At 38.8% G+C, this 27819-nt stretch overlaps 1 protein-coding gene across 1 annotated transcript in view; it reads right to left on the minus strand.

Annotated features, from left to right (window-relative positions):
- The window catches only part of MAGI3 (membrane associated guanylate kinase, WW and PDZ domain containing 3), a 245060-nt gene that overhangs the window by 18452 nt on the left and 198789 nt on the right, over positions 1-27819 (minus strand). The window contains exons 10-16 of the mRNA XM_052637951.1: positions 26931-27536; positions 25684-25715; positions 23671-23827; positions 22096-22187; positions 11526-11718; positions 8862-9050; positions 3287-3472 (exon numbers count right to left, since the gene is read on the minus strand). Coding sequence (XP_052493911.1) covers positions 3287-3472; positions 8862-9050; positions 11526-11718; positions 22096-22187; positions 23671-23827; positions 25684-25715; positions 26931-27536 — 1455 coding nt within the window. The remainder of the gene's footprint in view (positions 1-3286; positions 3473-8861; positions 9051-11525; positions 11719-22095; positions 22188-23670; positions 23828-25683; positions 25716-26930; positions 27537-27819) is intronic.

Here is a 27819-nt window from a genome sequence, read left to right on the forward strand (position 1 = left end):
AAGCACAAGCTGGAATCAAGATTGCCGGGAGAAATATCAATAACCTCAGATATGCAGATGACACCACCCTTATGGCAGAAAGTGAACAGGAACTCAAAAGCCTCTTGATGAAAAGTGAAAGTAGAGAGCGAAAAAGTTGGCCTAAAGCTCAACATTCAGAAAACGAAGATCATGGCATCTGGTCCCATCACTTCATGGGAAATAGATGGGGAAACAGTGGAAACAGTGTCAGACTTTATTTTGGGGGGCTCCAGAAACACTGCAGATGGTGATTGTAGCCATGAAATTAAAAGACGCTTACTCCTTGGAAGAAAAGTTATGACCAACCTAGACAGTATATTCAAAAGCAGAGACATTACTTTGCTGACTAAGGTCCGTCTAGTCAAGGCTATAGTTTTTCCAGTGGTCATGTATGGATGTGAGAGTTGGACTGTGAAGAAGGCTGAGTGCCGAAGAATTGATGCTTTTGAACTGTGGTATTGGACAAGACTCTTGAGAGTCCCTTGGACTGCAAGGAGATCCAACCAGTCCATTCTGAAGGAGATCAGCCCTGGGATTTCTTTGGAAGGACTGATGCTGAAGCTGAAACTCCAGTACTTTGGCCACCTCATGTGAAGAGTTGACTCATTGGAAAAGACTCTGATGGTGGGAGGGATTGGGGGCAGGAGGAGAAGGGGACGACCGAGGATGAGATGGCTGGATGCCATCACTGACTCGATGGACGTGAGTCTGAGTGAACTCCGGGAGTTGGTGATGGACAGGGAGGCCTGGCGTGCTGTGATTAATGGGGTCGCAAAGAGTCGGACACGACTGAGCAACTGAACTGAACTGATGATAAAATCTCTGGGTCTTCCCTGGTGGCCCAGCGGTAAAAGAATATGCCCAGTTTCAATCCCTGGGTTGGGAAGATCCCCTGGAGAGGGGAATGGCAGCCCATTCCAGTATTCTTGCCTGAAAAATCCCATGGACAGTGAAACCTGCGGGGCTATAGTCCATAGCGTCGCAAAGAATTGGACATGACGGCCATAAGTCTGTATTCTGTCTGTGAGTCTCTCTCTGTTCTGTGAGACTTAGCAACTAAACCACCACCACCGTGACAGAATCCCTCACAAGTCTTATGACTTTACTTTCTAGTAGGGGAGATGACAACAAAGAAAGAAACTCGCAGTTCAATAACCCCAGGTAGAGACAAGTACAATGAAGAGAAGTAAAGCTGAGAAAGGGAAGAGAGGAAGCCTGGGGCAGACCAGGAGAGGTTTATTTTAGATCCTGTGACTACAAGGGGAAAGCAGAGCAGTTACGAGCACGCAGATTCTGGAGAGAAGGCCTGATGCGGACACTTGCTCCGTCACTAGCTCTATGACGGCTCTGACGGCTCACTCCCTCATCCACAGAAGAGGAAATTAACAGTGCCGACCTAGCATTAGTGTGAGGATGAAGAGTCAGCAGACGTAAAGCGTTCAGGACAATACCTGCTACATAGTAAGTGTTTCCTAAACATTATTATTTCCGCAGGCAGTGAGACTTAGGGGAGACCAGAATGAGGAAGGAGGCCATGCAAAGATATGGTAAAATAATGACAGCTACAATTAGATGAGCACCTTAGGGTATTTATGCAGACATGTATATTTTCACCTTTAATCTTCACAGTGATCTTGAAATAGATATCATTATTCCCATTGCATCGAAGAAAAAAAAAGACTGAAGGTTAGAAATGTTAAGTGATGTGTTAAGGCCTGCCAACTAGCTAATAGGTGTCAGTGAACTCTGTCAGTCAAAAGCCTTACTTCTTCTACTGGGTGTATCTTGCTTCTACTAGGTATTGGCATAGAACTGAAAAAATCCTTAATTTTGCTCATTCATCCATTTACTCATTACTTCTTTCAAAAAAAATATTTACTGAGTGCCCAGCAAGTATCAGGGCTTCCCTGGTGGCTCAGCTGGTAAAGAATCCACCTGCAATGAGGGAGACAGCGAGTATCATAGTCCATTGGTAATATTTTCTTTGTCTCCAAAGAGCAGACCCTTTTATTTGGGATATAGTGATGTAAGAAGAGCACTCAATGAATTGCAGAGATAAGGAATGCAGTGGGGGATGGGAGGCCCGTGTGCACAGAGACCAGTGAGGCCCAGTTCAAAAGGGGATCTGGGGACTTCCCCTGATGGCCCAGTGGCTAAGACTGCACTTCCATCCCTGGCCAGGGAATTAAGATCTCACATGCCACACAGTTCAGCAAAAAGAAAAGAGGATTTAGAAAAAAGAGAGGATTTGGGAAGAACCAGGAGGAAAATTTAAAAGGCAGGCTGGGAGCAGAATCAAAAAATGCTTTCTGTGCAGAGAGTAGGGAAGCACTGGAGCTTCCACTGAGGAGGACTTCAGAGCAGCCAGGCAAACTCGTCCACAGAGAAATCCCCCTACAGAATCTCGGACAGAAGGGAGATTTATGTAACACCTTAGAGACAAATGTATGTTAGTGATGCTGGAGGAAGGAAAAGGAAAGAATAATCAAGAATTTAAAAACCTGAAAACTGATTGCTTAGAGGATCACTGCCGGCAGGGGGGATGGAGTGGGACATGAACACGCATTACAATATAAGGAATTTTAACAGGAAAGACTGACTTCATAAATTTGTTGCTTTTAGCCTCTTGTTAGTTTTTAGGAAAAATAATAGAAGGTAAACATTATATAATGGTTACCTTGTACTTCATAAGCAAAGAACATGAACTGGTTTCTATTCAAAATGGTTCCTAATTACAAATCTTAATGATCAAAGGCAGCCTTATAGCAAGGCAAGACACTAAGTGCGTCTTATGCCCTATTTACTGGCCATTCCAACATATTCCTGCTCCTGCATTTATAAAGCAGTTTCCAGAATGAAACCCTGCCTGCAAGGCAAGGCACGCTATGACATGGGCCTGACATGAAAGGTTTGATATCAACAGTGACTTTCTTTGAACTCTTGAGAGGATTTTCTCTCACTCAAACAGAGACTTAAGACATTATTTTAAGAAAATAAGATCTGAAAAGTATTAGCCATGTCTTTCACTCTGGGTGCTTGCTCCTCCAGCATGTAAATAAATGGCCACCACTCGCTAGCTGGATTATTTTTCTTGAGCTACTGACAACTTTATAATAAACTGTCTTTTAAATGCATTAAATGGAAAAGGCAAAAAATGAGACTCCAGCACATATAAGTGGTTCTATCACTGCAGGGGCTCTGGTACTTCTGCAGGCTCTATGTCCCTCAGATCAGTTTGGGGAAGGCAGGTGTAACAGTTCCTTACCTTCTTCAGCAATGACCGTTAGCGTGACAGTGACACCAGCATCCTTGATCAGCTGAACAATGTTATCGTGGGACAGCTCAACAATGGACTGCCCATTCACTGCAGAGATATGATCTCCAACTTTCAGCTTCCCACAGCGATCAGCTGGACTTCCTTCTATGACTCGGCCAATTTTATGAGGAATAACTATGAAGAAAAAAAGTTCCCAGGTTTTTCAATTATTTAACATATCTCTTAGTATTGGATTTATCATCAGCATCATCAGCATCAAAAATTCAACCTAATAACAAAGAAAATCCTTCCAAGATATATCAGAAAAACCATGAGTGATCATCCTATCCAAATGCAACTATCTTCATATTATCTTCCATTCTTTGTTGACATGCAGATACTCTTTACACAGCTGCGATCATGGCATATAAAGCTCTTTGCTTTTCCCCACTTACCAGAAACCTTTTCCAATTTATATTGTCATCCTGACAATCCCATTGAAAGGCTGCTGACCTCAGTGATATTTATGAAAATATCTCATGTTTCTTGTTTGTCATTGGCTGTTTAGGTTGCAACATGCTTTTGGGTATTTGAGAAACTGCTACAGTGAGATCATTTTTGGTTCAGTTGAAGGGGCATTTACTCCCACAAGAAATCTTGTAAAAAAATGCAGTTCAAAATCAAGTTCAGGACTTAGAATGGTCAGAGATCCAGTTACAGTGAAAAGACTGATCATTAAAATGAATCATACTTACTTCTAGAAAAAAATTTATTCCTCTTATTTGTGCCTCTAGATTTTTTTTTTTTTTAAATTAGAAAAGCTGAGTGGAATTAGAACATTAAGTGTTTAACATTAAGATTATTTGGCTTATGGTTAAAATCCTACCCTGAAAGCACAAAGCTGCTCTAAGACATTTGGAAAGACACTCTGTGCGCTTCTATTATATCTCTAGTTTAATGCTGAAGGCTTTCCGAGAGTAACTATTAAGACTCTTCACTGTTATTACGCCTTAAAATGAGTTCTCAGAGGTTCAGGAAATCTTGTGAAAATATCTTTCACCATTTAATAAGGGGCATTCACATTAAGGAACAAGTGTTCCTCCTATGCTCTCTAGAATTTTTTTGCCTACATTTATCTGGCACTTGGGCTCCTGCTGAATGTGGATTATCATCAATAAAGATAATTTACTCTTGTTAAATGGCACTGTGATTGTGTTTAATTTCTACAGTAAAATGGGCTCCTTACTAGTATTTCTGAATTATATCTAGGTGTAAGTTAGAGCCATTTTAATAGAATTTCATTTGGACTGGAAGTTATTCTTGGCCATGATTTGTGCCCCATGGACAGTAAGTGCCATTCCTTGGCTCTTCTAGGATTATGCAGTGGGAGATTTTATCTAAAAAAGAGGAAGTCCACGTGGAAGCAAGTGCCTTGCGCTCTGAATTATATCAAGCACTTACACCATTTTCCTCACTGTTGTTGTGCTCAGTTGCTCGGTCACGTCTGACTCTCTGCGGCCCCATGGACTGTAGCCCTCCCGGCTCTTCCTGTCCGTGGAAGTTTTCAGGCAAGGACACTGGAGTGGACTGCCATTTTCCTCCTTCAGGGGATCTTCCCGACCCAGGGATTGAAACTGCATCTCTTGCGTCTCCTGCATTGGCAGGGAGATTCTTTACCGCTACTACCACGGACTTGGGTTGATCCCTGGGTTGGGAAGATCCCCTGGAGGAGGGCATAGCAACCCACTCTAGTAGTCTTGCCTGGAGAATCCAATGGACAGAGGAGCCTGGAGGGCTACAGTCGGTGGGGTCTCAAAGAGTTGGACACGACTAAGTAACTAAGCACAGCACAAGCACCATGGGCTGTATCCTGTGCCAGGTGACGTGAGCTGACGCCCAGCTGGGACAACAGGCAGCACGTCAGAAATACATGGAGAATCACACAGGGGCCCGGTGGTGACCTTCTAAATGAATATCTCAGTAACTCTCCTTCTTAGAAGAGATTTTACTTGTAAACAATGTTCATTCCGGATCCCCTAAGAAGAAAATCATTCAGCTCCCTGGCACACTGAAAGAGGTTTGTTCAGACTTGGGAAAGCATCAAGCAAGAAAAACCTCTGATGCCTCAGTTGTTTCTTTTTCATTATGTGAGTAATGTGGTCAAAAGGAAATTGGCAAATCTTGGTACAGAACTTCCTGAAGGGTTAGTCATAGAGGTGAGGAGAGATAAAAGTAGTCAGATTGTTATTGTCTTGGCATTTATAGCAGCACCACCAAAACAGTTAAAGATAAACAGACCAGTAGAAAGACAACTTCTGAACATTGTTTGAATAGATTGGGAAGTTTTCAACGTAACTGCTTAGAGTACTTACCAGGTGGCACTAGTGTTAAAGAACCTGCCTGCCAGTGCAGGAGACACAAGAGATGCGGGTTCAATCTCTGGATCAGGAAGATCCCCTGGAGAAGGAAATGGCAACCCACTCCAGTACTCCTGCCTGGAGAATCCCATCGACAGAGAAGTCTGGTGGGCTACAGTCCATAGGATGGTAAAGAGTCAGACACGACTGAAGCGACTTAGTATGCACACACGCTTAGAGTACACATGGCTAAGGAAAAGTCTGAAGTCCTGCCTTACTGTTGGTACACAAAGTCTATAGGTATTTGCATGAAGTCAGTTTCTCCATCTTCATTCATCTTTGTCCTAAATGTGTCTCACAGGCTGGCTTGTCCAGCTGCTGAGATGACTTTGGTGCTCTTAAAATATTATTTTTCAGGAAAAGAAAGGACAATAGCTGAAAATGTCCCCTTCTAAAAGAAATCCTTTGCAACCAGAACTGAAAAGTATGAAAAGTGGAATGCTAAAACCTCTGAAGTACTGGCCATGCAAAAACTAGTCAGGTCCTTTCCATCTCCAACAGAGGTGTCTGCTGAGTACTCCACTCATGTAGCCCTACACAAACTGGTCCAGGACAACAAGGATGCTGGGCCTGGATCCCTGAACTTTGAAGAAGTCAATGGTACAGAATTTTATAACTGGTATTAGAGATGTTAGTGGGAACTCTTCCTGTGACAAGTGTCAGCAGAAAATACATTTCAGCAGCAGCAGCAGAAAAAAAACCCAAACCAACCAACAACCTACACTGTGCAGAATACCAACTTGTACCACGGCAAGATCCATAAAGAAGGATCTATTCTGACAGACAGGTTTCTGGCCTTTTCACCTGTGCTAACTCTTTTTTTAAAACCAATCTTTCACTGTCATGCAGTGGACTGCATACTGCAACGGCTTGGACTCTGAGGGAAAGCTCCTCATGTAATCTTACCCCAGGATCCTTCTAGCTATGAGATAAACGGAGTTCCAAGAAGACTGTTTGCAGGGCTGAGAATTTTGTGAGATTATTAACTAGCACGTCAGCGAAATTACGAATTCTGGTTTTGCATCATGACTGAAAATCTCAAGTACTTTATATAAAATTCATTTGACAACCTAAGCCTAATTTACCATTCAGGCTGATAATTAATGAGCTGCAAACACTCATTTCCTGCCAAGCATTAGCTGTTACCTCAATCTTACATTTTAATTGGGCTTTCGTTCCCATCTCATTACTCAAATATTGATAAACTTTTTAACGTTTCTTTAGAGGGGAAAAAAAAGGTCAATAGGCAGTGACAGTTGCAATGACAATGGCAAAAACTACAAGTAACAGCAGCCAACATTTATTGAAGGTCCAGGCAAAGGGCTTCATATGCATTATCTCTTTTAATCCTCACAAACATACGAGACAGGAAGTGTTAACATCCTCACTTCACAGGGGAAGCTGGAGCACTTGGAGGGTAAGTAATGTGCCCAAGATCAGACAGCTATTAAAAGACATAAGCGGGTCTAGAAGCCATGTTTGTCTGATTACAAAGCCCAGCACTTAATGACACTATGTTATACAGAGACCCAGCATCTATGGTATGTAAAGCCATCAAGATCATAAAAAGAAATGTAAACAAAGAAGTATAAAAAGATTTTAATTTTAAGTATAAACAAATTAAATAAATATAATTACATAAATAAGATGATATATTTAAAACAGATAATGTATTAAAGTATAACATAAATTTCAAATATAAAAATAGGTTAAACTATTTAAGTAATATATGTTACTGAATTCCTCTGTATCTCCTAGTTTTATGGTGAACACTAGACTCTCCTAATTTTTGTAGTGCTAGAGGAGGAATATGCTCAATACGGAAAGTGGTTAGCATCTATCATGCTGAGTAATAATCTTTCACTATTTTTGTTAATCTGAATGCCCAGGATTATTGCATGGTATTCGAATCAGAATATGATTATCTAAAATGGTCATCTGTTTTTCTAGATACTGGTTTCCAATGACATAACATAAAATCCACCTAACAGCTGCTTTCTCTCATTTTTCTGACACAGGCCACATAATCATCCTCACAGCATCAGTAACAGTTCCAGTTCCAAGCATTACCATAGCAACGGCTTTTGGAAAATGGAAACTAGTATCAGTGAGCAGTGACCTGAGACCATAGTAATAATTCATCCATGTCACAGAATCTTCTTCCTTTACACACTTGCATTGATTTTTTAGCAAGATTTTTGCAAATTGGTTTGGCTCACAACACTTTCCTGAAAGTGTTTTCATTTTTCACTAAAGGTTTTAGTGACCATTTAGTCTAAAAGGATGTCGCTACTCAAGATAAAATCAAATCCCCTGGCAAAGCTAAGAGTGCATTTCCATGTGGTCACAGATTTTTATCACTTGACTTGGAAAAATAAAGCTACCAGACAAGCATGACATATAAATATTAGTTTGCTGGTTCTCATCTTATATTCATTTGTATTTTATATTTAAAGATGATTATTACTTAGAAACATAAAGATATAGCAAATATTAATTTGCTGATTCATAACAGCCCTGGACACAGAAGATGTGAGTCCTCCTTTGTTGAAGAAATTAATATACATATTACATTAATATACATATTCATCCTTCTCAGATGACATTTTAAGGTTCAGGATATTTCAAGGTCTTGACAGAACTTTTACCTTTTGACGAAGCATATAAGCTAAGAGTGCTTCTTATCATTTAAGGTCAATTTATAGCTGCAATAAGGCAATTATGATTAAATAACATGAAAGGACTATTTAAGACACATCTGGGTCAAGGTTTTTCTATTTTGCGTCTTCTCAATTGCTTCTAGCATTTCATTTATTTCTGTATTTCTCCTAATCTGGGGGGGAAAAAAACCCTATGCCCCCATAATTAAAAAAAAATTCAGCATTGTCCTTTCACTACATCAATTAGATCACATCCCTGATAATACTGTCACAATATAAGGTGGATGCAAACTGAACTACTAAGATTTTTTATAGACTCTGAGATAGATAAACAAACCTGAAGCCTGGAAGACTGATGCAAACTACCTAATTCAAAAATAAATAAAATATTCAGCATTAAAAAAAATGGCAATTTATACATGATTCCTAGCTAGTTTCACAAACCCCAGTGGGTGACTCAGAAAACTGGAATTAGAGGGAGGGACACCAGGACACAAGAGCCCTTACCTCCTGGAGGTGGCTTGCTCTTGGAAGTGAGAATGACAAATCCAAATCCTTCATTTTCTTTTCGCTGCAAGACAACATCGTAGGGCTCCTGGGGAGCAGGCCTGGCCAGGACCTCTGCTCGGTTCAAGCGGGGAGATCCATTCTGTGCTGAAAGGAAGGCTTGGGAGCTGTCATCCTCAGGCTGTTTCTCTGTAATAAACAAGATCAATTTTGATATTTCTGGAACATTGTAACTTTTGATAACTAAAGTGTTTTGTGCTAAGCTCTTCACAAGAATACTGAGTTTCTAACATGAAGAAAAGCAGTGCCTCTGCCCAAGTGCTCTGGACACCATCTGAGTGCAGAGGTAGGCAGCAGCCCATCCAGTGGATTTCTTGAATGCTCATTAAATACATAGTTGGAAAACTACAAAATGTTATCTCACTCTAAGGGAAGTTTTTCAAAGCTTCTGTGACATTTGATGGTAAAAAAAATTCTTCTTGAAATTATTTTAATTCCAACAAGGTTTTGAACCTGGACAAGCAATTTTTTAAAGTTGATAATGAATAGCAACATAGTAAACTTCCTCTTAAAATCAACTTTAAATATAATTTAGTGGGACTTCCCTGGCAGTCCTCCAGTATTCTTGCCTGGAAAACTCCCTGGACAGAGGAGCCTGGCTGGCTACAGTCCATGGGGTCACAAAGAGCTGGACACAACTGAGCACCGCCTCCCCCCACCCCCCCCCCCCCCCACACACACACTGAATCCTGGCGGTCCAGTGGTTAAGACTCCACACTTCCAATGCAGGGGACCTGGGTTCACTCCCTGGTCAGGCGACTAGATCCTACATGCCACAACTAAGATTCAGTGCAGCTAAATAAATAAACATTTAATAGAAATATATAATTTAGAGCATGACTGACACTCCTGACGTCTGGGACATCACTGCATCAGGACAGAGATACTTCCCACCACAGCTTGAGAACAGCTTGCCACCTACACAGATTTATCTTTTACAATGTGTTTTACAACTGTAGTTTTCTGATGGGTAATACGAGATGAGTTAACCATTAGCAGTTCTCAGGCATATAACAAGCTGTCCACATGAATGGCAAACTCTCCTAGACACAGATCAAGTCACATGGAATTCCTAGCAAATGGGCAGTTAACCTACACCCTTTTCTTCTATTTAAGAATAACATCAGAATTTGAGAAAGAATGACAAAAGTTAGTCATAACTGATTTTTAAAGAAAGGGCAAATTTTGTGCCATAATTTGATACAAAACATCATAAACAACCACCACAACATGCTGTTATTGATGAACATGCATTTATAAGGTCTCCCTGTATCAAAATCTATGGGACTCTGAGGATGTGTTTTTAAACCTCAACAAAAGTGTCAACAACTTCCAATAATTACCAACAAAAAAAAAGGTTCTTTTTGATATAATGCATGGTTAGAATGAATTAGCTAAAATGTCTCCAATAATATCAAACTACTATGAAACGTCTTTATGATGCTTTTCAGGAGGGAGCTAATCTCTATTTGCACAGCGTCCCATTGTTTACTCTACGTAGTTATGTTCTGACACCAGACAAACCAAATGGAAGCAACACAGCATTAGAATCTGCATGCATCTCAGAATGCCTGATATTTATGAAGGGAGGTGGGCTTTTACTTTGGATGCTACAATCAAAAACACAGGGCCTCATTTTTAAGAGTAATGTAAATATTCATCAAGTCACACATTTTTTGAATGCCCACTCTGTGCCATGCGGTCATTCTTCTAGGTACTGGGTACACAGCATAGAATTAAATGGATGAAAATTCCAACCTTCATGAAGCTTACATTCTTGTGGTGCTACAGGGTTGTCTTGAAAACATTTTTAAGTGACAAGAATTCACTTTTTAAAATTTCTACATAATATTCACAGAGCTACTAACATAAAAATACAGGAGATTATCATCTCTTAATGTAATCGTTTAGACCTCAGGCTTTGTAATTAAATTATCTGTTTCAATCCTGGTCCTACTACCTACCAGCTATGTGTTTCTCAACCTTTCTGTGAGTAACTAGAATAATGACAGTGTTTACCATCACAGTGTTGTGAAGAGTAAGTAAAAGAATCCATGTCTGAGACTCAATAAATGTCATACTAAAACTTTTGAAGTAGAAACATTTTGTCCTCTGAATATTTAGAATTTCATCAGGATCTAAAATTGTTTGATATTCAGTTAATGGGATCTCTTAGTATGACTAAACAGCTTTGTATTTGTTCTTCAGAAAACAGATTTAACCTGATATTCTGACTACAATATCACACTGGCAAAATTCATTGATATACTAGTATAATCTTAATGTAGAGACCCAAAATTTATTTCTCTTTTTTGATAGTAGCAGCACTATTTATGAATCCTTTCAACCTTACATGGCCTTATACATCCAAGGATCACACCAAATAAGTTATCTCATACACTATTTTTGTTGTCATTGTTTTAGGTAAGAAGTGGATTTAGTCAAAGAAACATTTCACAGACACAGTGTGGGCCATTGCAGAGGGCTAGCGCAGCCTCTCAAACACTATTAAACATAATAAAATGATCTGAAAAAAAAAAGGTGGCCTAAATCTCATTTTTCTTTTTTAACTTATCAGAGCAAGAACAGGTTCACTTCACGTACCACCGTAGAAGATCTTCCTTCTGACAGTTAATAACACGTGGCCATTTCGAGCAGCGGCTGTCATTAGGTCTAGGACTTGTTTGTGTGATTTCCCTTTAACAGGGATTCCATCAATGCACATCAGCTCATCAGCTGCACGGAGCCGACCATCTTTCTCAGCTGCGCCCAGAGGAATGATGGCTCCAATGTATATCTGATAAGATATAAAGTGTGGGTTGCTCTATACGGTCTACTAAGACTTACTAAAATTCTTAACTACTAAGTCAAGGACTTTCTGACTCAAAACTCAAAACTATGCATACCAACAAATTTTTGCAGTTCAAAACAGTCATAGAAATTGACCTGTCTCCAAAATGGCACTTCAAATAACCACACCATGTAATCTCTTCTGGATTCTTTGGGTTGGGCACAAGGAAGACAGGAAATACAAAGTAATTCAATAACTTAGAAAGTACCACTATCACTTCCATCACTACAACAGAACAAAAATATTAAACTCAGAAAATGCAATTCTGTGGAGTAGCTACTAAAAGTAAAATCCATTGAATGTCATGGTGAAAGGTTTTTTTTTTTTTTTTTTTTTTTGTATATTGTTCATAGCAACGGGGATAATTCTTACAATACTCCCACTACATGAGGCTATCAGTTCAAGTTTAGTATATACAAAAGAGAAATATTTGTTGTTCCTAAATTCTAAAGCAGTATATATTTTAAGGGAACAGAGTGACCTAAGATTCACTTGCAACTAGGTGAACAAATCTTGCTCATTTTCTTTGCTGGCAATTAGAATCCTATAATTGGTAATCCTAAGTATTTGGACTAGGTCCAGAGCTGTTATAACCTGACATTTAAGAGAAGATAAAGTGTAAACATTTCCTCTAAGATCAGGAGCAAGACAAAAATGCCCACTCTCAATACTTTTATTCAACATACTTTTGGAAGTCCTAGCTATAGCAATCAGATGAGAAAAAGAAATAAAAGGAAGACAAATTGGTAAGAAAGAGGTAAAACTCACTGTTTGCAGATGATGTGACTATATGCGGAAAATCCTAAAGACATCACCAGAAAATTCCTAGAGTTCATCAATGATTTTGCTAAAGTTGCAGGATACAAAAAAATCTACAGAAATCTGTAGTATTTCTGTGTACTAAATTAAGGAAATAATCCTATTTACCACTGCATCAAAAAGAATAAAATACCTAGAAATAAACCTACTTAACAAGGTAAAAGACCTGTACTTGGAAAACTAGAGTTCACTAACGAAAGAAATTAAAGATTACACAATCAGCTGGAAAGATATATCATGTTATTGGGCTGGAAGAATTAACATTGGTAAAATGACCATGTTACCCAAGGCAATCTACAGATTCAACGCAATCCCTATCAAACTGTCAAGGGATTTTTCACAGAACTAGAACAAAAAAAATGTAAAATTTGTATGGAAACAGAAAAAAACACAAATAGCCAAAACAATCTTGAGAAAGAAGAAGAGAGCTAGAGGAATTGCTTTCTTGACTTCAGACTATAATACATAGCTACGGTAATCAAAAAAATATGGTACTGGTACAAAAAGGAATATATAAATCAATGCAACAGAATAGAGAGCACAGAAATAAACCCACACACTTATGGTCAATTAATCTATAACACAGGAGGCAAGAACATACAATGGAGAAAAGACAGCCGCTTCAATAAGTGGTGCTGGGACAACTGGATAGTTACATAAAAAGAATGAAGGTTAGGACATTCTCTAACACCATATACAAAAATAAATTCAAAATGGATTAAAGACCTAATTGTAGGACCAGATACTATAAAACTTTCTAGAGGAAAACATAGGCAGAACACTCTGACATGAATTGTAGCAACATATTTTTGGATCGGTCTCCTAGAGTAATGACAATAAAGACAAAAAATAAATGGGACATAAATGAACTTAAAAGCTTTTTTCATGGCAAATAAACCATAAACAAAATAAAGACAGCTCTCAGAATGGGAGAAAATGTTTAGAAACAAAGCGACTGAAAAGGGTTTAATCTTCAAAATATATAAACAGCTCATGCAGCTTAATTAAATATATATATATCAAAAAATGGGTAGAAGATGTAAACAGACATTTCTCCAAAGAAGACATACAGATGGCCAAGAGGCATATGAAAAGATGCTCAACATCACTTATTATTAGAGAGATGCAAATCAAAACTATAATGAGGTATCACCTCACACTGGTCCAGATGGCCATTATCAAGAAATCTACAAACAATAAATGCTGAAGAGGATGTGGAGAAAAGGGACACCACCCCTCACTGTTGGTGGAAATGCAAATTGGGACAGCCACTATGGAGAACAGTATGGAAAAGTTCCTTCAAAAATTAAAAACAGAGCTCTCGTATGATCCAGCAATCCCACTCCTGGGCATAAACCTGAAAAAACAAACCCCACAACTCAAAAAGACGCATGCACCCCAGTGAATACTGTATCACTGTTTACAACAGCCAGGACAAGGAAGCAACCTAAATGTCTGTCGACAGACAAATGCATAAAGAAGCTGTGGTAAATATATACACTGGAATATTACTCAGCCATAAAAAGTGAAACACTGCCATTTGCAGCAACATGAATGGCCCTGAAGCCTGTCATCCTGAATGAAGTCAGTCAGACAGAGAAGGACTGATACCACATGACACTGCTTATGTGTGGAATGGAAAGAAAATAGTGCAAATGAACTTACTGACAAGACAGAAATGTGTGCATGTGTGTTCAGTCCTGTGATTGCATCTGACTCTTTGAAACCCCACAGACCATAGCCCACCAGGCTCCTCTGTCCACGGGATTTTCCTGGTAAGAATACTGGAGTGGGTTACCATGCCCTCCTCTAGAGGATCTTCCCGACCCAGGAACTGAACCTGTGTCTCCTGCACTGCGAGCGGATTCGTTACTGCCGAGCCATCAGGGAAGCCAACGATATAGAAAATAAACATATTGTTACTGGGGGAAAGGGGAAGAGGATAAATTGAGAAATTGGGATTGACATATACACACTACTATCTACTTAACACTCTAATGACCAATATGGTAAAAGAATTTTAAAAAGAGTAGGTTTTAGAAAAGGCAGAGGAACCAGAGATCAAATTGCCAACATCCATTGGATCATGGAAAAAGCAAGAGAGTTTCAGAAAAATATCTATTTCTGCTTTATTGACTATGCCAAAGCCTTTGACTGTGTGGATCACAATAAACTGTGGAAAATTCTGAAAGAGATGGGAATACCAGACCACCTGACCTGCCTCTTGAGAAACCTATATGCAGGTCAGGAAGCAACAGTTAGAACGGGACATGGAACAACAGACTGGTTCCAAATAGGAAAAGGAGTACGTCAAGACTGTATATTGTCACCCTGCTTATTTAACTTATATGCAGAGTACATCAGGAGAAACGCTGGGCTGGAAGAAGCACAAGCTGGAATCAAGATTGCTGGGAGAAATATCAATAACCTCAGATATGCAGATGACACCACCCTTATGGCAGAAAGTGAAGAGGAACTCAAAAGCCTCTTGATGAAAGTGAAAGAGGAGAGTGAAAATGTTGGCTTAAAGCTCAACATTCAAAAAACTAAGATCATGGCATCTGGTCCCATCACTCCATGGGAAATAGATGGGGAAACAGTGGAAACAGTGTCAGACTTCATTTTGGGGGCTCCACAATCACTGCAGATGGTGACTGCAGCCATGAAACTACAAGATGCTTACTCCTTGGAAGGAAAATTATGACCAACCTAGATAGCATATTCAAGAGCAGAGACATTACTTTGCCAACAGAGGTCCATCTAGTCAAGGCTATGGTTTTTCCAGTAGCCATGTATGGATGTGAGAATTGGACCGAAGAAAGCTGAGCACCGAAGAATTGATGCTTTTGAACTGTGGTGTTGGAGAAGACTCTTGAGAGTCCCCTGGACTGCAAGGAGATCCAACTAGTCTATTCTAAAGGAGATCAGTCCTGGGTCTTCTTTGGAAGGAATGATCCGAAAGCTGAAACTCCAGTACTTTGGCCACCTCATGTGAAGAGTTGATTCATTGGAAAATACTCTGATGCTGGGAGGGATTGGGGGCAGGAGGAGAAGGGGACGACAGAGGATGAGATGGCTGGATGGCATCACCGACTCACTGGACATGAGTCTGAGTGAACTCCGGGAGTTGGTGATGGACAGGGAGGCCTGGCGTGCTGCAATTCATGGGGTCGCAAATAGTTGGACACGACTGAGCGACTGAACTGAATTGTACTGAGAGCTGTGTGTGTGTGAACACGCGTGCACACGCACGCATGTGCATGTGCATATATAAAACTGATTCACTTTGCTGTACACCTGAAAATAACACAACATTGAAAATCAACTATACTTCAATCAAAAGATTTTTTTAAATAACAAAAGAAAGACCAAATAGGTAAATATGTTTCAGAAATCACAACGATATAAAGAGAAATGCATTAAACTAAAACTAAAAAAATTAACTTAAAAGCTTCTGCACAGCAAAGGAGACCATAAACAAAATGAAAAGACAACATAACCTATGAATAGGGAGAATATTTTTGCAAATGAATAGTCCAACAAAGGATTAATTCCCCAAAATATAAAAAGCTCATACAGCTTAATATCCAAAAAAACAAACGACCCAATTAAAAAATGGGCAGATGTGAACAAACATTTTTCCAAAGGGAACATGCAGACGGCCAACAGTCACATGAAATGTTGCTCAACATCACTAATCACCAGGGAAATCAAAACCATAACAAAGTATAACCTCATACCTGTCAGAAATGTTATCATCAAAAAATCTACAAATAACAAATTTGGTGAGGATGTGGAGGAAAGGGATCTCTTGTACACTGTTGGTGAGAATGTAAATTGGTGCAGCCACTGTCAAAATTTTGTTTTTTGAGGTTTCTCAAAAAACTAAAAAGTGGTATACACACACATATACATACAACAGAATACTACACAGGCATATGAAGAATGAATTTTTGCCACTTGAAACAATATGGATGGAACTGACCCAATAAGAGCAGCAAAAGAAAAAAAAAGAAGATGAAAAAAGCAAAGATAGCCCAAGATACCTATGGAATGACTTCAAGCAGAATAACATTCATATTATAGGAGTACCAGAAGGAGAAAAGAGAAAGGAGCAGAAAATTTAACTTGAAGAAATAGTGGCTAACAACTTCCTTAACCTGGATAAAGAGACAGAATCCCAGATTCTGGAAGCCCAAAGAGTTCCCAAAAAGATCCACACAGAGATACATTGTAACTAAAATGTCAAAAGTTAAAGAGAGACTTTTAAAAACAGCAAGAGAAAAACAGCTTGTTACATACAAAAGAAAGTAAAAGTTTCACTAAGTCCAGTTTGATTCTTTGCGACCCCATGGACTATTCAGGCCAGAATACTGGAGTAGGTAGCCTATCCCTTCTCTATCAGATCTTCCTGAATCAGGAATTGAACTGCAGTCTCCTGCATTGCAGGCAGATTCTTTACCAATTGAGGTATCAGGGAAGCCAAAAATTTCAGCACATCAGAAATAATATCATTAAATGCATACTGTGTGCTGTTCTTAGTTGCTCAGTCATGTCCGACTCTTTGTGACCCCATAGACTGTAGCCCACCAGGCTCCTCTGTCGATGGGGATTCTTCAGGCAAGAATACTGAAGTGGGTTGTCATTCCCTCCTCCAGGGGATCTTCCTAACCCCGGGATCAAACCCAGGTCTCCCGTATCGCAGGCAGATTCTTTACTGTCTGAGCCACCAGGGAAGCCTTTGTTATATAGCAGGAACTCCTATAAGCCTATGAGCAGAGTCTTCAGCAGAAACTTTGCAGGCCAGAAAGAAGTAGAATGATATATTCAAAGTGTTGAAAGGAAAAATATGTCCAACCAAGAATACTCTATACAGCAAAATTATCATTCAGAACTGAAGGAGATGAGAGTTTTCCAGACAAGCAAACATCAAAGAAGTTCATCACTAATAAACTGGCCTTATGAGAAATGTGAAAGGGACTTCTTTAGTTGAAAAGAAAAGGCTCTGAGTAGTAATAGGAAAACATATGAAAGTATAAATCTCATGGGCAAGATAAATATAATCATTTACAAAACTAGTATAACAAGGTTAAAAGACAAAAGTAGTAAAAAATAACTAGAACTAGAACAATCAGTGAAGGGATACACAAAATAAAAAGATGTGAAATGTGATATCAAAAATATAAAATGTGGTAGAGGAAGTAAAAATGTAGCTTTAGAATGCACTCAAACTTAAGTTGCTATCAACTTAAATTAGACTGATATATATATATATATGTATATAAACTGTTATATGTGAGTCTCAGGGTAACGTCAAACAAAAACCTATTGTAGATACACAAAATAAAATAAAAATAGAATCTAAGTATAATTTTAAAGAAAGTCATCAAACTGCAAGGGAAGAAAGCAAGAGAAGAAGAACAGAGAAGAACTACAAAACAGCCAGAGAACAAAGAACGAAATGACAGTAAGTACATGCCTGTCAATAATTACTTTAAATGTAAAAGACTAAATTCTCCAGTGAAAATACTTAGAGTGGCCAAATGTACAAACAAGACCCATCTATATGCTGCCTATAAGAGACTAACTTCAGATGTAAGGAGCCAGAAAGTCTGAAAGTAGAGGCATGGAAAAACCTGTTCCGTGCAAACAGAAACCAAAAGAAAGCTAAAGCAGCTATACCTACATCAGACAAAACAGACTTTAAAACAAAAACTACAAAAACTGTAATACAAGACAAAAAGAGCATTATATAATGATAAAGGAGTCAATTGAACAAGAGGATATAACATTTGCAAATGTTTATGCATCCAACATAGAAGCACTTAAATATATAAAGCAAATATTAACAGACCTAAGGGGAGAAATTTACAGCAATAGAATAATAGTAAGGAATTTTAATAACTCTATTTACATCAATGGATAGATCATGCAGACATAAAACCAATCAGGAAACATGGGTCTTAAATGACACGTTAGAATGAATAACCTTTATATATAGACAGATAGATAGATTAAACATTCAGAACATTCTATATATATTCACAACATTCTATCCAAAGTAGCATATTATATACATTCTTCTTAAGTGCACAAGGAACACTCTTCAGGACATATCACATGTTAAGCCATAAAACAAGTCTCAATAAATTTAAGAAGACTGAAGTTATATAAAACATCTTTTCCAAGCACAATTATATAAAACTAGAAATCAGAAGAAGAAAATTGGGAAAATCACAAAATGTGAAGATTAAACTACATCTTAATGAACAACCAATGGGTCAATGAAGAAATCAAGAGAAAAATTTTAAAATACCTTGAGACAAATAAAAATGGATATCCAACTTGCAAAATCTCTGGGATGCAGCAAAAGTAGTTCTAAGAGGGAAGTTCATAGTAATACAGCTACCTCAAAATAACAAAAATCTCAAACAGGTAGAAGGAAGGAAATAACAAAGATTAGAACAGAAATAAATGAGACAGAAACTAACAAGACCATAGAAAGAATCAATGAAACTAAGAGCAGGCTATTTGAAAAAATAAACAAAACTGAAAAACTCTTAGCTAGATTCACCAGAAAAAAAGAGGGCTCAAAAATAAAATCAGAAATGAAAGAGAAGTTACCTTTGATACCACAGAAATACAAAGAATCATAAGAGAATACTATGATCAATTGTATGCCAAAAAAATGGACAAGCTAGAAAAAAAATCGATTAATTCTTAGAAACATGCAATCTTTCAAGAGTAAATCATGAAAAGTAGAAAATCTGAACAGACCAATTACTAGTAAGGAGGTTGAATCAGTCATTAAAAATATCCCAGCACATGGAAGTCCAGAACCTGATGGCTTCACTGGTGAATTCTATCAAACATTTAAAGAAGATTAATATCTATCCTTTTCAAACTCTTTCAGAAAACTGAGGAGGAAGAAACACTTCCAAACTCATCCTATTAGGGCAGCATTACCCTGATACCAAAACTGACAAGGACAACACAAAAAGAGAAAATTACAGGTCAATGTCACTGATAAATATAGGTGCAAAAATCTGCAACAAAACATTAGCAAATTAAATTTAAAAATACATTAAAAGGACCCATACACCATGAGCAAGTGGAATTTACTGCAGGGATGCAAGAATATTTCAACATCCACAAATCAGTCAATGTGATACACCAAATTAACAAAATGAAGAACAAAAATATGATCATCTTAACAGATACAGAAAGAGCATTTAACAAAATTCAGCATCCATTTATAATAATTCTCAACAAGGGAGTAGAGGAAACATGCCTCAACATAATAAAGCCATATATGACAAGCTCGAGTCTTCCCTGCTGGCTCAGATGGTAAAGCGTCTGCCTGCAATGCGGGAGACCTGGGTTCGATCCCTGGGTTGGGAAGATCTCCTGGAGAAGGAAACGGCAACCCACTCCAGTACTCTTGCCTGGAGAATCCCACGGACGGAGGAGCCTGGTAGGCTACAGTCCAAGGGGTCACAAAGAGTCGGACACGACTGAGCCACTTCACTTTCACTTTATGACAAGCTCAGGCTTCCCAGGCAGCTCAGTACTAAAGAATCTCCCTGTCAATGTAGGAGATGTGGGTTCAATCTCTGGGTCAGAAGATCCCCTGGAGGAGGAAATGGCAACCCACTCCAATATTCTTGCCTGGAAAATCCCACAGACAGAGGAGCCTGGTGGGCTATGGTCCATAGGGTTGCAAGGAGTTGGACATGACTTAGACACTAAACAACCACCAACAACAATGACAAGCTCACAGCTAACATCATACTCAGTGGTGAAGAAATGCTGAAAGCTTTCCTTCTAAGGTCAGTCACAGGCAAAGATGCCCACTTCCGCCACTTTTACTCAGTAGAGTACTGGAAGTCTAAGCCATAGCAATTAGGGAAAATAAAGAAATACCCATATCACATCTTCTTTATACATACACACACCTACACACCCACTTACATATACAATGGAATATTACTCAGCCAGATCACACGTTAAGCCACAAATCAAGCCTCAATAAATTTAAGAAAACTGAAATTATATCACACATTTCCAACCATAATGGTATAAAATTAGAAGTCAATTACAAGAAAAAAAATTGGGAAAATCACAATGTAATTTTAATCACAAAGATTAAACTACATTAGAAAGAACAAAATCTTTGCAAGGCAACAAAATGCCTTGAGGACATTATGCTAAGTCAAAGAGTCAGACAGACAAATGCTGTATAATCTCACTTATATCTGAACTAAAAAACAAAGTAAAGAAACAAAACAAGACTCAGAAAGAACAGAATGGTGGTTGACAGTGGAAAGGGGATTGGGGGGAGGTAGGTACAAACTTCCGGTTATAAAATAAATAAGTCATGGGGATGTAATGCTGTAGCATGGGGACTATAACCAATAATGCTGTAGTGCATAATTGAAAGTTGCCAAGGGAATAACTCTTTAGGGTTCTTATCACAGAAAAAAAATCTGTCCCTTTGTCTGATGACGGATGGTAACTAAGCTTGTTGCCATGATCGTTTTGTAGTGTATACTAACACTGAATCATTACGCTGCACATCTGAAACAAATATAATGTTATACATCAATCATAGCTCGATTCAAAAGAAAGGAAAAGAAACAATCAAGGTACTCCATATTTGCCCTACATAGGGCAACCTACCTTAAGCTTTATTTGTCTCTGATAATTATTTTAACTGTAACCGATATGACTAATTAGAACATATTTATACTCTCTAAATCAAATGTTCTAGTCAGAATAGAAAGAAGCCTGTAATTTTAAAAGAATATTATTATTCACCTAACTTCCAAACATGATAATGTAGTCATTCATATAATACAAAAAAGCTTTAAATATGTTCTTAAACTTTAAGAAGCACATCACTTCTTTGTCAAACTAAGGGCAAAACAAAAATAAACCCACTATATTTGTTCTCTAAGTATGAGTGAGAATTCTATATAAATAAATTTCTAGATTTAAATGCCTTGCAAATATAACCCATTATTATGCTCTAATTGATGGCTGACTTATTCAGCTTTTACCCACAGTTTTAGCCTCAGCTATTCCAAGTTAGGGCTTCCCTGGTGGCTCAGATGGTAAAGAACCTATCCTCAATACACGAGGCCTGGCTTCAATCCCTGGGTCAGGAAGATCCCCTGGAGGAGGAAATGGCAACCCACTCCAGTATTCTTACCTGGAAAATCCCATGGACAGAGGAGCCTGGAGGGCTACAGTCAGTCCATGGGGTCACAAAGAGTTGGATACAACTGAGCAACTAACACTTTCACTTTCACATATCAAGTTAACTGAGGTATTATGACATCACTAGAAAAGCAATTCTTGGTCATATTAATGAAACTGTTAGAGAAAACAAAATCTTTTAAAAAACCAAACAAAGTAGAACGCAAAACAAATGCACCATATTCTACCAAATCTCTATTAAAAGTTTTAACAGGAATAGCCAAATGACAACATAGTTAAACTTACAGATTGGTCAGGTCCATCTCCTCCCAGTACTCTGAAGCCAAACCCTGATTCCTGTTTCCGAAGAAAAACATCCAAATCTTTGGTGTTTGGTGCTAAGGAAAACCAGAAAATAATAAGTACAAACAAAGGTACACAATATACACTTTGATTTCTTTTAAAAAGTTTAACACTATAAAAACTCAATCATAAATCTTTGTTTTGTGCTTTAACTCAAACTGAATCAAGATTGCTTAGGAATATTTATTCCCATTTCCATACACTCAGTATTATACTGCCATTAATTCTTGATGCTTTCAAATAAATGTTTCATCTTCCGAAATAGGACTATCAAGTCTGGGTCTGGGACTAACAAGATAAACTGTGACTGGTTCAATAAGTATGAAATCAATTATATATATTTCTACTTGTGCATCTTTTCCACGGTAGTGAAGTCACTCAGTCATGTCTGACTCTTTGCGACCCCGTGGACTGTAGCCCACAAGGCTCCTCCATCCATGGGATTTTCCTGGCAAGAGTACTGGAGTGGGTTGCCATTTCCTTCTTCAGGGGGTCTTCCTAACCCAGGGATCGAGCTCAGGGCTCCCATACTGTAGGCAGACACTTTACCATCTGAGCCACCAGGGAAGATGCTTATTAGATCTATTTCTAAAAATAAATACATTTCAGAAGCTAAACCGCTTAAAGCTACAATTGCGCTTCAGGAAAAAATGGGCATCAGTTGGTAAATTAGCACGACACTCTCCTCTCATCATCTGTCCACTGGACTCCTCTAAGGAGTCTACTCTGCTCTCTGGCTTCCTCCTCAGATTACAGACCCTTCTGATTCATCCTCCTTTGTATTCCTGCCAAAAAAAACCTTTGTAAAACACAAGCCCAACAACTTCATCCCTACAGTTAAGACCGTTCTGTGGCTCTTTATCATGTATGTCATTGTCTCCAGCTTCCTCAGCCTGGCATAATCCACTCTCCACCCGCGGCTCCTGCCCTCCCCTCGGGTATCCACTGCCGACCACACCCAGCTAAACTGAAACTAAATGCACAATTAAGGCCACGCAGTGTGCAAATGCTATCCTTCTTTCCCTTCCATCTGTCTCATAAGCAACCACCTCTTCGTCTTCCAGCTTAACTTCCTATATAAAGCAATATACGATACTTCCTACTACCCACAGCAGTAAAACCGACCATTTCCTACTTTGGATCCCAATTCATCCAGCCTACCCTTCTATTACTGTACCTGTATTTGTATATGTACTTGACTATTTCTTTGTCTTTTCCATTTAGGTTTAACCATCTCTTTGGATGCAGGGTCTAAGTAACCTATTACCTCTGTATTCCCATTACCTACTATGATGTTGGGTAGACAGAGGCACATTTCAAAAACAAGAGTTCAAAACATGGTTTTGAAGAAAACAAATGAATGAGTGTTGAGTATAAATGGAAGAAGCCCAGAGCTACATTAAAATGGGAATGAATAACTCCAACATGTTGGTTTTTAGAGATGGAAACATCAAGTTTTCAAGAAAGTTCAAATTAATGTTGTTGCATGCTTTCCTGAAACATTCCACAGCTACTTACGTTTATCTTCATATAAAGTCTTAGATTTCAGGTAGACCTCAGAAGGATCCAGTTTCGGGGATCCTGACCTGATAATGCTGGGTGGAAAAGGCATAGGCTGGGGAACAGGCTCATTTATGGCCTCCAAACTTTCTGAAGTTTCCTTTTTATCTGTTTTCTGAAATGGAAAAGGGCCTTACTTAGCATCTCAAAAAGCCAGATGGTTGATTAGTGCAAAAAACTGTTGTCTGAACCAGTATGTCAACTGATTACAGTTGCGTAAGCAGCAGGGTCAAAGCCACAGCATATTTGCAGTCTTAGAGGAGTTCACTTTCACAGTCATGTGTATTTGATTAAAACATATTTCACTTAAATTAGAACACGTTTATAATGATGTCAATCAAAGGGCCTTAAGTAGTCCTGTGTTAAGGAATTTTGCCCTTTTCTCCACCACCAAGACACAAACTGACTCTAAGACATACAAGACTGCACTTCTAAGCAGAGCAGGAGGAAGACTCAGAGAGTACTTCCATTGAATTCTTGAAAACCTCACCTCCCCACTCACAGAATTAATTTCCAGTGAAGATGTTTAAGGAATATTCTTTCTAAGAAAATGAAATACAAAGTGTTAATTCTAATTTAGGTTGTAATGATGACACTGTGAAAACCTGCATGGTCAATTCAAATAGATCATGAAAATGCTCCATGCCTAGGAATCAGAGAAGGGGTATATTCATCTGCTCCCATTCAGATAGAACTTTCCCAGAAGAATAGCTCATCAAAATGGCTGCTTTAATAAAATTTAAAAGTGAAATCCAATAAATAGCTTCAGAAAATAAAGACTATGGTTTAGAGAACAGCTTGTTACCCTGAATTATGGTTAGGAGAGGGAGATTACAGACATTTGTGATAAAATAATTAAAGTGACTGTGATGTAGGAGCAGCAGCTTGTCAGGGAGGACTCAGGACAGTGGCCATAAAGTGTTGTGCCAGAAGGGACCCTTCGCCGACCAGGACCCAGTCAGATGCCTAGGAGATAAGAGTAGCCTTTCCCTCTTTCTCCCCCTCTTGTCCTAGGATTCTGTCAGAAGCAGTGAGAGGTCATCAGAAACTTTCGCCAATTATAACGCATTAGGGTCCCCGTGGCTGCACTGGCATCTATTATGAAACACAGGGTAGTACAGGAGTTAAAATGGCAAATTTGCAGAAGATCGTTTTCAGTGGGCTATAAACAATTAATCTATTTTGTATCTGATGGTCTTTTGTTTAGCAGCCTATGGTTTATGGTTATGGAAGACCATCTTTTAACTGGAAGACGATACTCTCCAAATGAAGCAAACCAGAGCTAATAGGATTATATACCTAATTGTCTTTATACCCATATAATTGTAAACTTAAATATTTAAGTAGCTACACGTGTACCTAGCACAGTTTCTTTCATACCGTTATCTGGTATGTCCTTTGTTTAGGTCTTAGTCTTTACACAGGTCCTAAAATAGGCTAGTCAGTTATTCAGAAGAACACCACAAAAAAAACTGTTCCAAGTCTGACAGCCTCTTGGTCTGATAACAAGCAAACTGAGCAGAGAGGCCACAACCGCTCTAGCCCTAAACGTCAGAAGGTCGGCTAAATGTGGGTAATGACAGTCCCCATGTATTGTGGGAAACCACTGCATCTTCTCATTGTAGCAATGTCTGGCTACTCCTTACCCTTGCTCCTCTGAAACACAAAGAAAGCCAAAGGACCCATCAGTAGGCACCTCAATGAGTCCATGTTTCACTACATAGAACATCAGACTACTACAGGTCTCTAACATTTCTTCAACAGAAATAAGCAGCAGAGCACACTTCCTCTATAGATGGCTTTTTCTAACTTGCACTCTTCCCTGAGTTTCTGTTCCAAGCCCAGGGCAGTCTGTCTCCCGACTCCTCCCGGTCTTTCAACACCCACCCCATGAGCAGCCCTCATGGAGGGAAACGCGGCATCTGTCTCCGTGTGTTGGAAAGAAGAATTTGAGGACAACTGCATACTCACCAATTTGGCAGTTTTAGTTGGTGAAGGAGGACCTTAAAAAAAATGAGCCACATTTTAAAAACAGAGGAAGGATTCCCAGACTACAAATACTGCTAATGTTTATGATAAAACTAGCTTCAACTTTTAGTAGGCTAGTAAATTATGTCCAACATGTTCTACGTGCCAGGCATTATACACATATTTCATTTTTTATGACAATCCTAAGGCATACATGTTACTGCCATTTTATAGATAAATAAAGCAAGACTCAAATAGATTAACATTACTTTCCTGTACTGTGGAATCAACCAGCAACTAGGCAGGAAACTGACATCCAACCTGTTTAACACAGAACCCTGGACACTTTTATCTGTTGGAACTCTGGATGACTCTCCAGCCCCCACAAAGAGATCTGCACTTACTCTGAGCAGATTATCACCCAGAGAAGAAACAAAAACAGTTCAAAGAAATGAGAATCGAAGTTAAATTGTTCATTTGCCTCAAAAATGAAAACTAACAGCCAGTGAGATACATGTGAAGGGCTAAATTTTATTCTTTAAAATACTAGTCATTCATTGGTATGGATTTAAGAAAGCCCATTAAAATATAACTTTTTGATTAGTCCTTGGAACTGCATTTATGTCTGGGAGCAGTTCAAGTCAGTTGATGACCTTGGAAAATAAAATTATATTTCTCTCACATGAGCACTGTGGGGTTTAATTAACATTTACTGACAGATATTAAAGCTTAAGATAAAAGCTTTATGAGCACAAGCTATCATGACTGCTTTTACAGAACAGATTAACACACCATCCAACATTTTTACTTATTCACAGAGATGCTAGCTCTTTCAAAACATCCTTGGTACATTACAGAGGTCCAGATGAAGTACCACTGATTGAAAGGGTCCATTTCTATTATTGCCATCAACAGAGAAAATGAAATTAAGAGGATATATTTCATCGGAAGTAGGACAATGCTATGGCTCTAGCTAATCATTAAAGTCATAAATCAGATTTTAAAAAGAACACAGAGGAAAAGAAATCCATAATGGACACAAATGAAACCACTAATAACTAAAAAAAAAAAAAAAAAAAAACCGCTACAAAAGATACTGCTTATGGAAGCAGTCAGACAGAACTTTAGGAAAATGCACACTAATTACCAGTTAAGTCTTCTGGGAAAGAGATACTCTGACCTGGAAGGAAGGACAATTCACAGATAGAAATGCATGAACAATGACGACTTTTCCTTGTGCTTTTACTCACCTCCTCTTAAGATAAGTAATGGTACATCTGCACCTACTGGAAACTGCTTTAGCACCTCTACCACTTGGAGATGTGTTAAATTCTGCACATTTTGATGGTAAATCTCCTTAATTATATCCCCTTTCTGTAGGCCTTGACACCACTGACTATCCAATATCATTTTCACCTTCTGCCCAGTTGGGCTGTCAGCAATTGCAAACCCAAAGCCTTTAGGGCCCTTGATCAGAGGGATAGTCACTAGTTCTGGCTGGGAGCTGCCTGACGATGCCATAGATGCTCTCTGTTCACTCAGATCTGATGCTCCATTAAAACGATCACTGATCAAGCTGTGTCCCGATTTTCCATTCTGGTCCAGCACCACTGCTCCTGACTTAAAATCCTGAGTATTCATGCAAGTCTCTCCCTTGGTTAATGACTGTCCATTGATGACAGGAGTAGCAGCAACAATGTCCACAACAGGATCTTCATTGTCATCAGGAAGCGGATACCCACGACATAGAGTGAGGTTTACATACTGATTGACAGGTACCAATTGAAACATCTGGACAACATCTGCATGGGTGTGACCAAGGACACAGTTGCCATTGATGTCTACAATAACATCACCTGGTAAAACATAAATCACATTAAAAATCTTAAAGCCATCAAATAAATTGATCTTTTATTGGGGGAGATAAAAATGACTGAAATTTAGCATCTAAATTTGATTTCTGGAAACCTCTTACTATTCATTAACCACTGAAAAAACAGATTTTGAACACAGACATGTCATTCTCCCTTTGGTGACTCCTCCCTAAAAAGAATATATAAACGTGTGTGTGTGTTTGTGTATGACTCCTTGCGATCCCATGCCTGTCAGGCTTCCAGGCATGGAATTCTCCAGGTAAGA

Source organism: Budorcas taxicolor, chromosome 3, assembly GCF_023091745.1.
Source record: "Budorcas taxicolor isolate Tak-1 chromosome 3, Takin1.1, whole genome shotgun sequence".
NCBI classification, from domain to species: Eukaryota; Metazoa; Chordata; class Mammalia; order Artiodactyla; family Bovidae; genus Budorcas; species Budorcas taxicolor.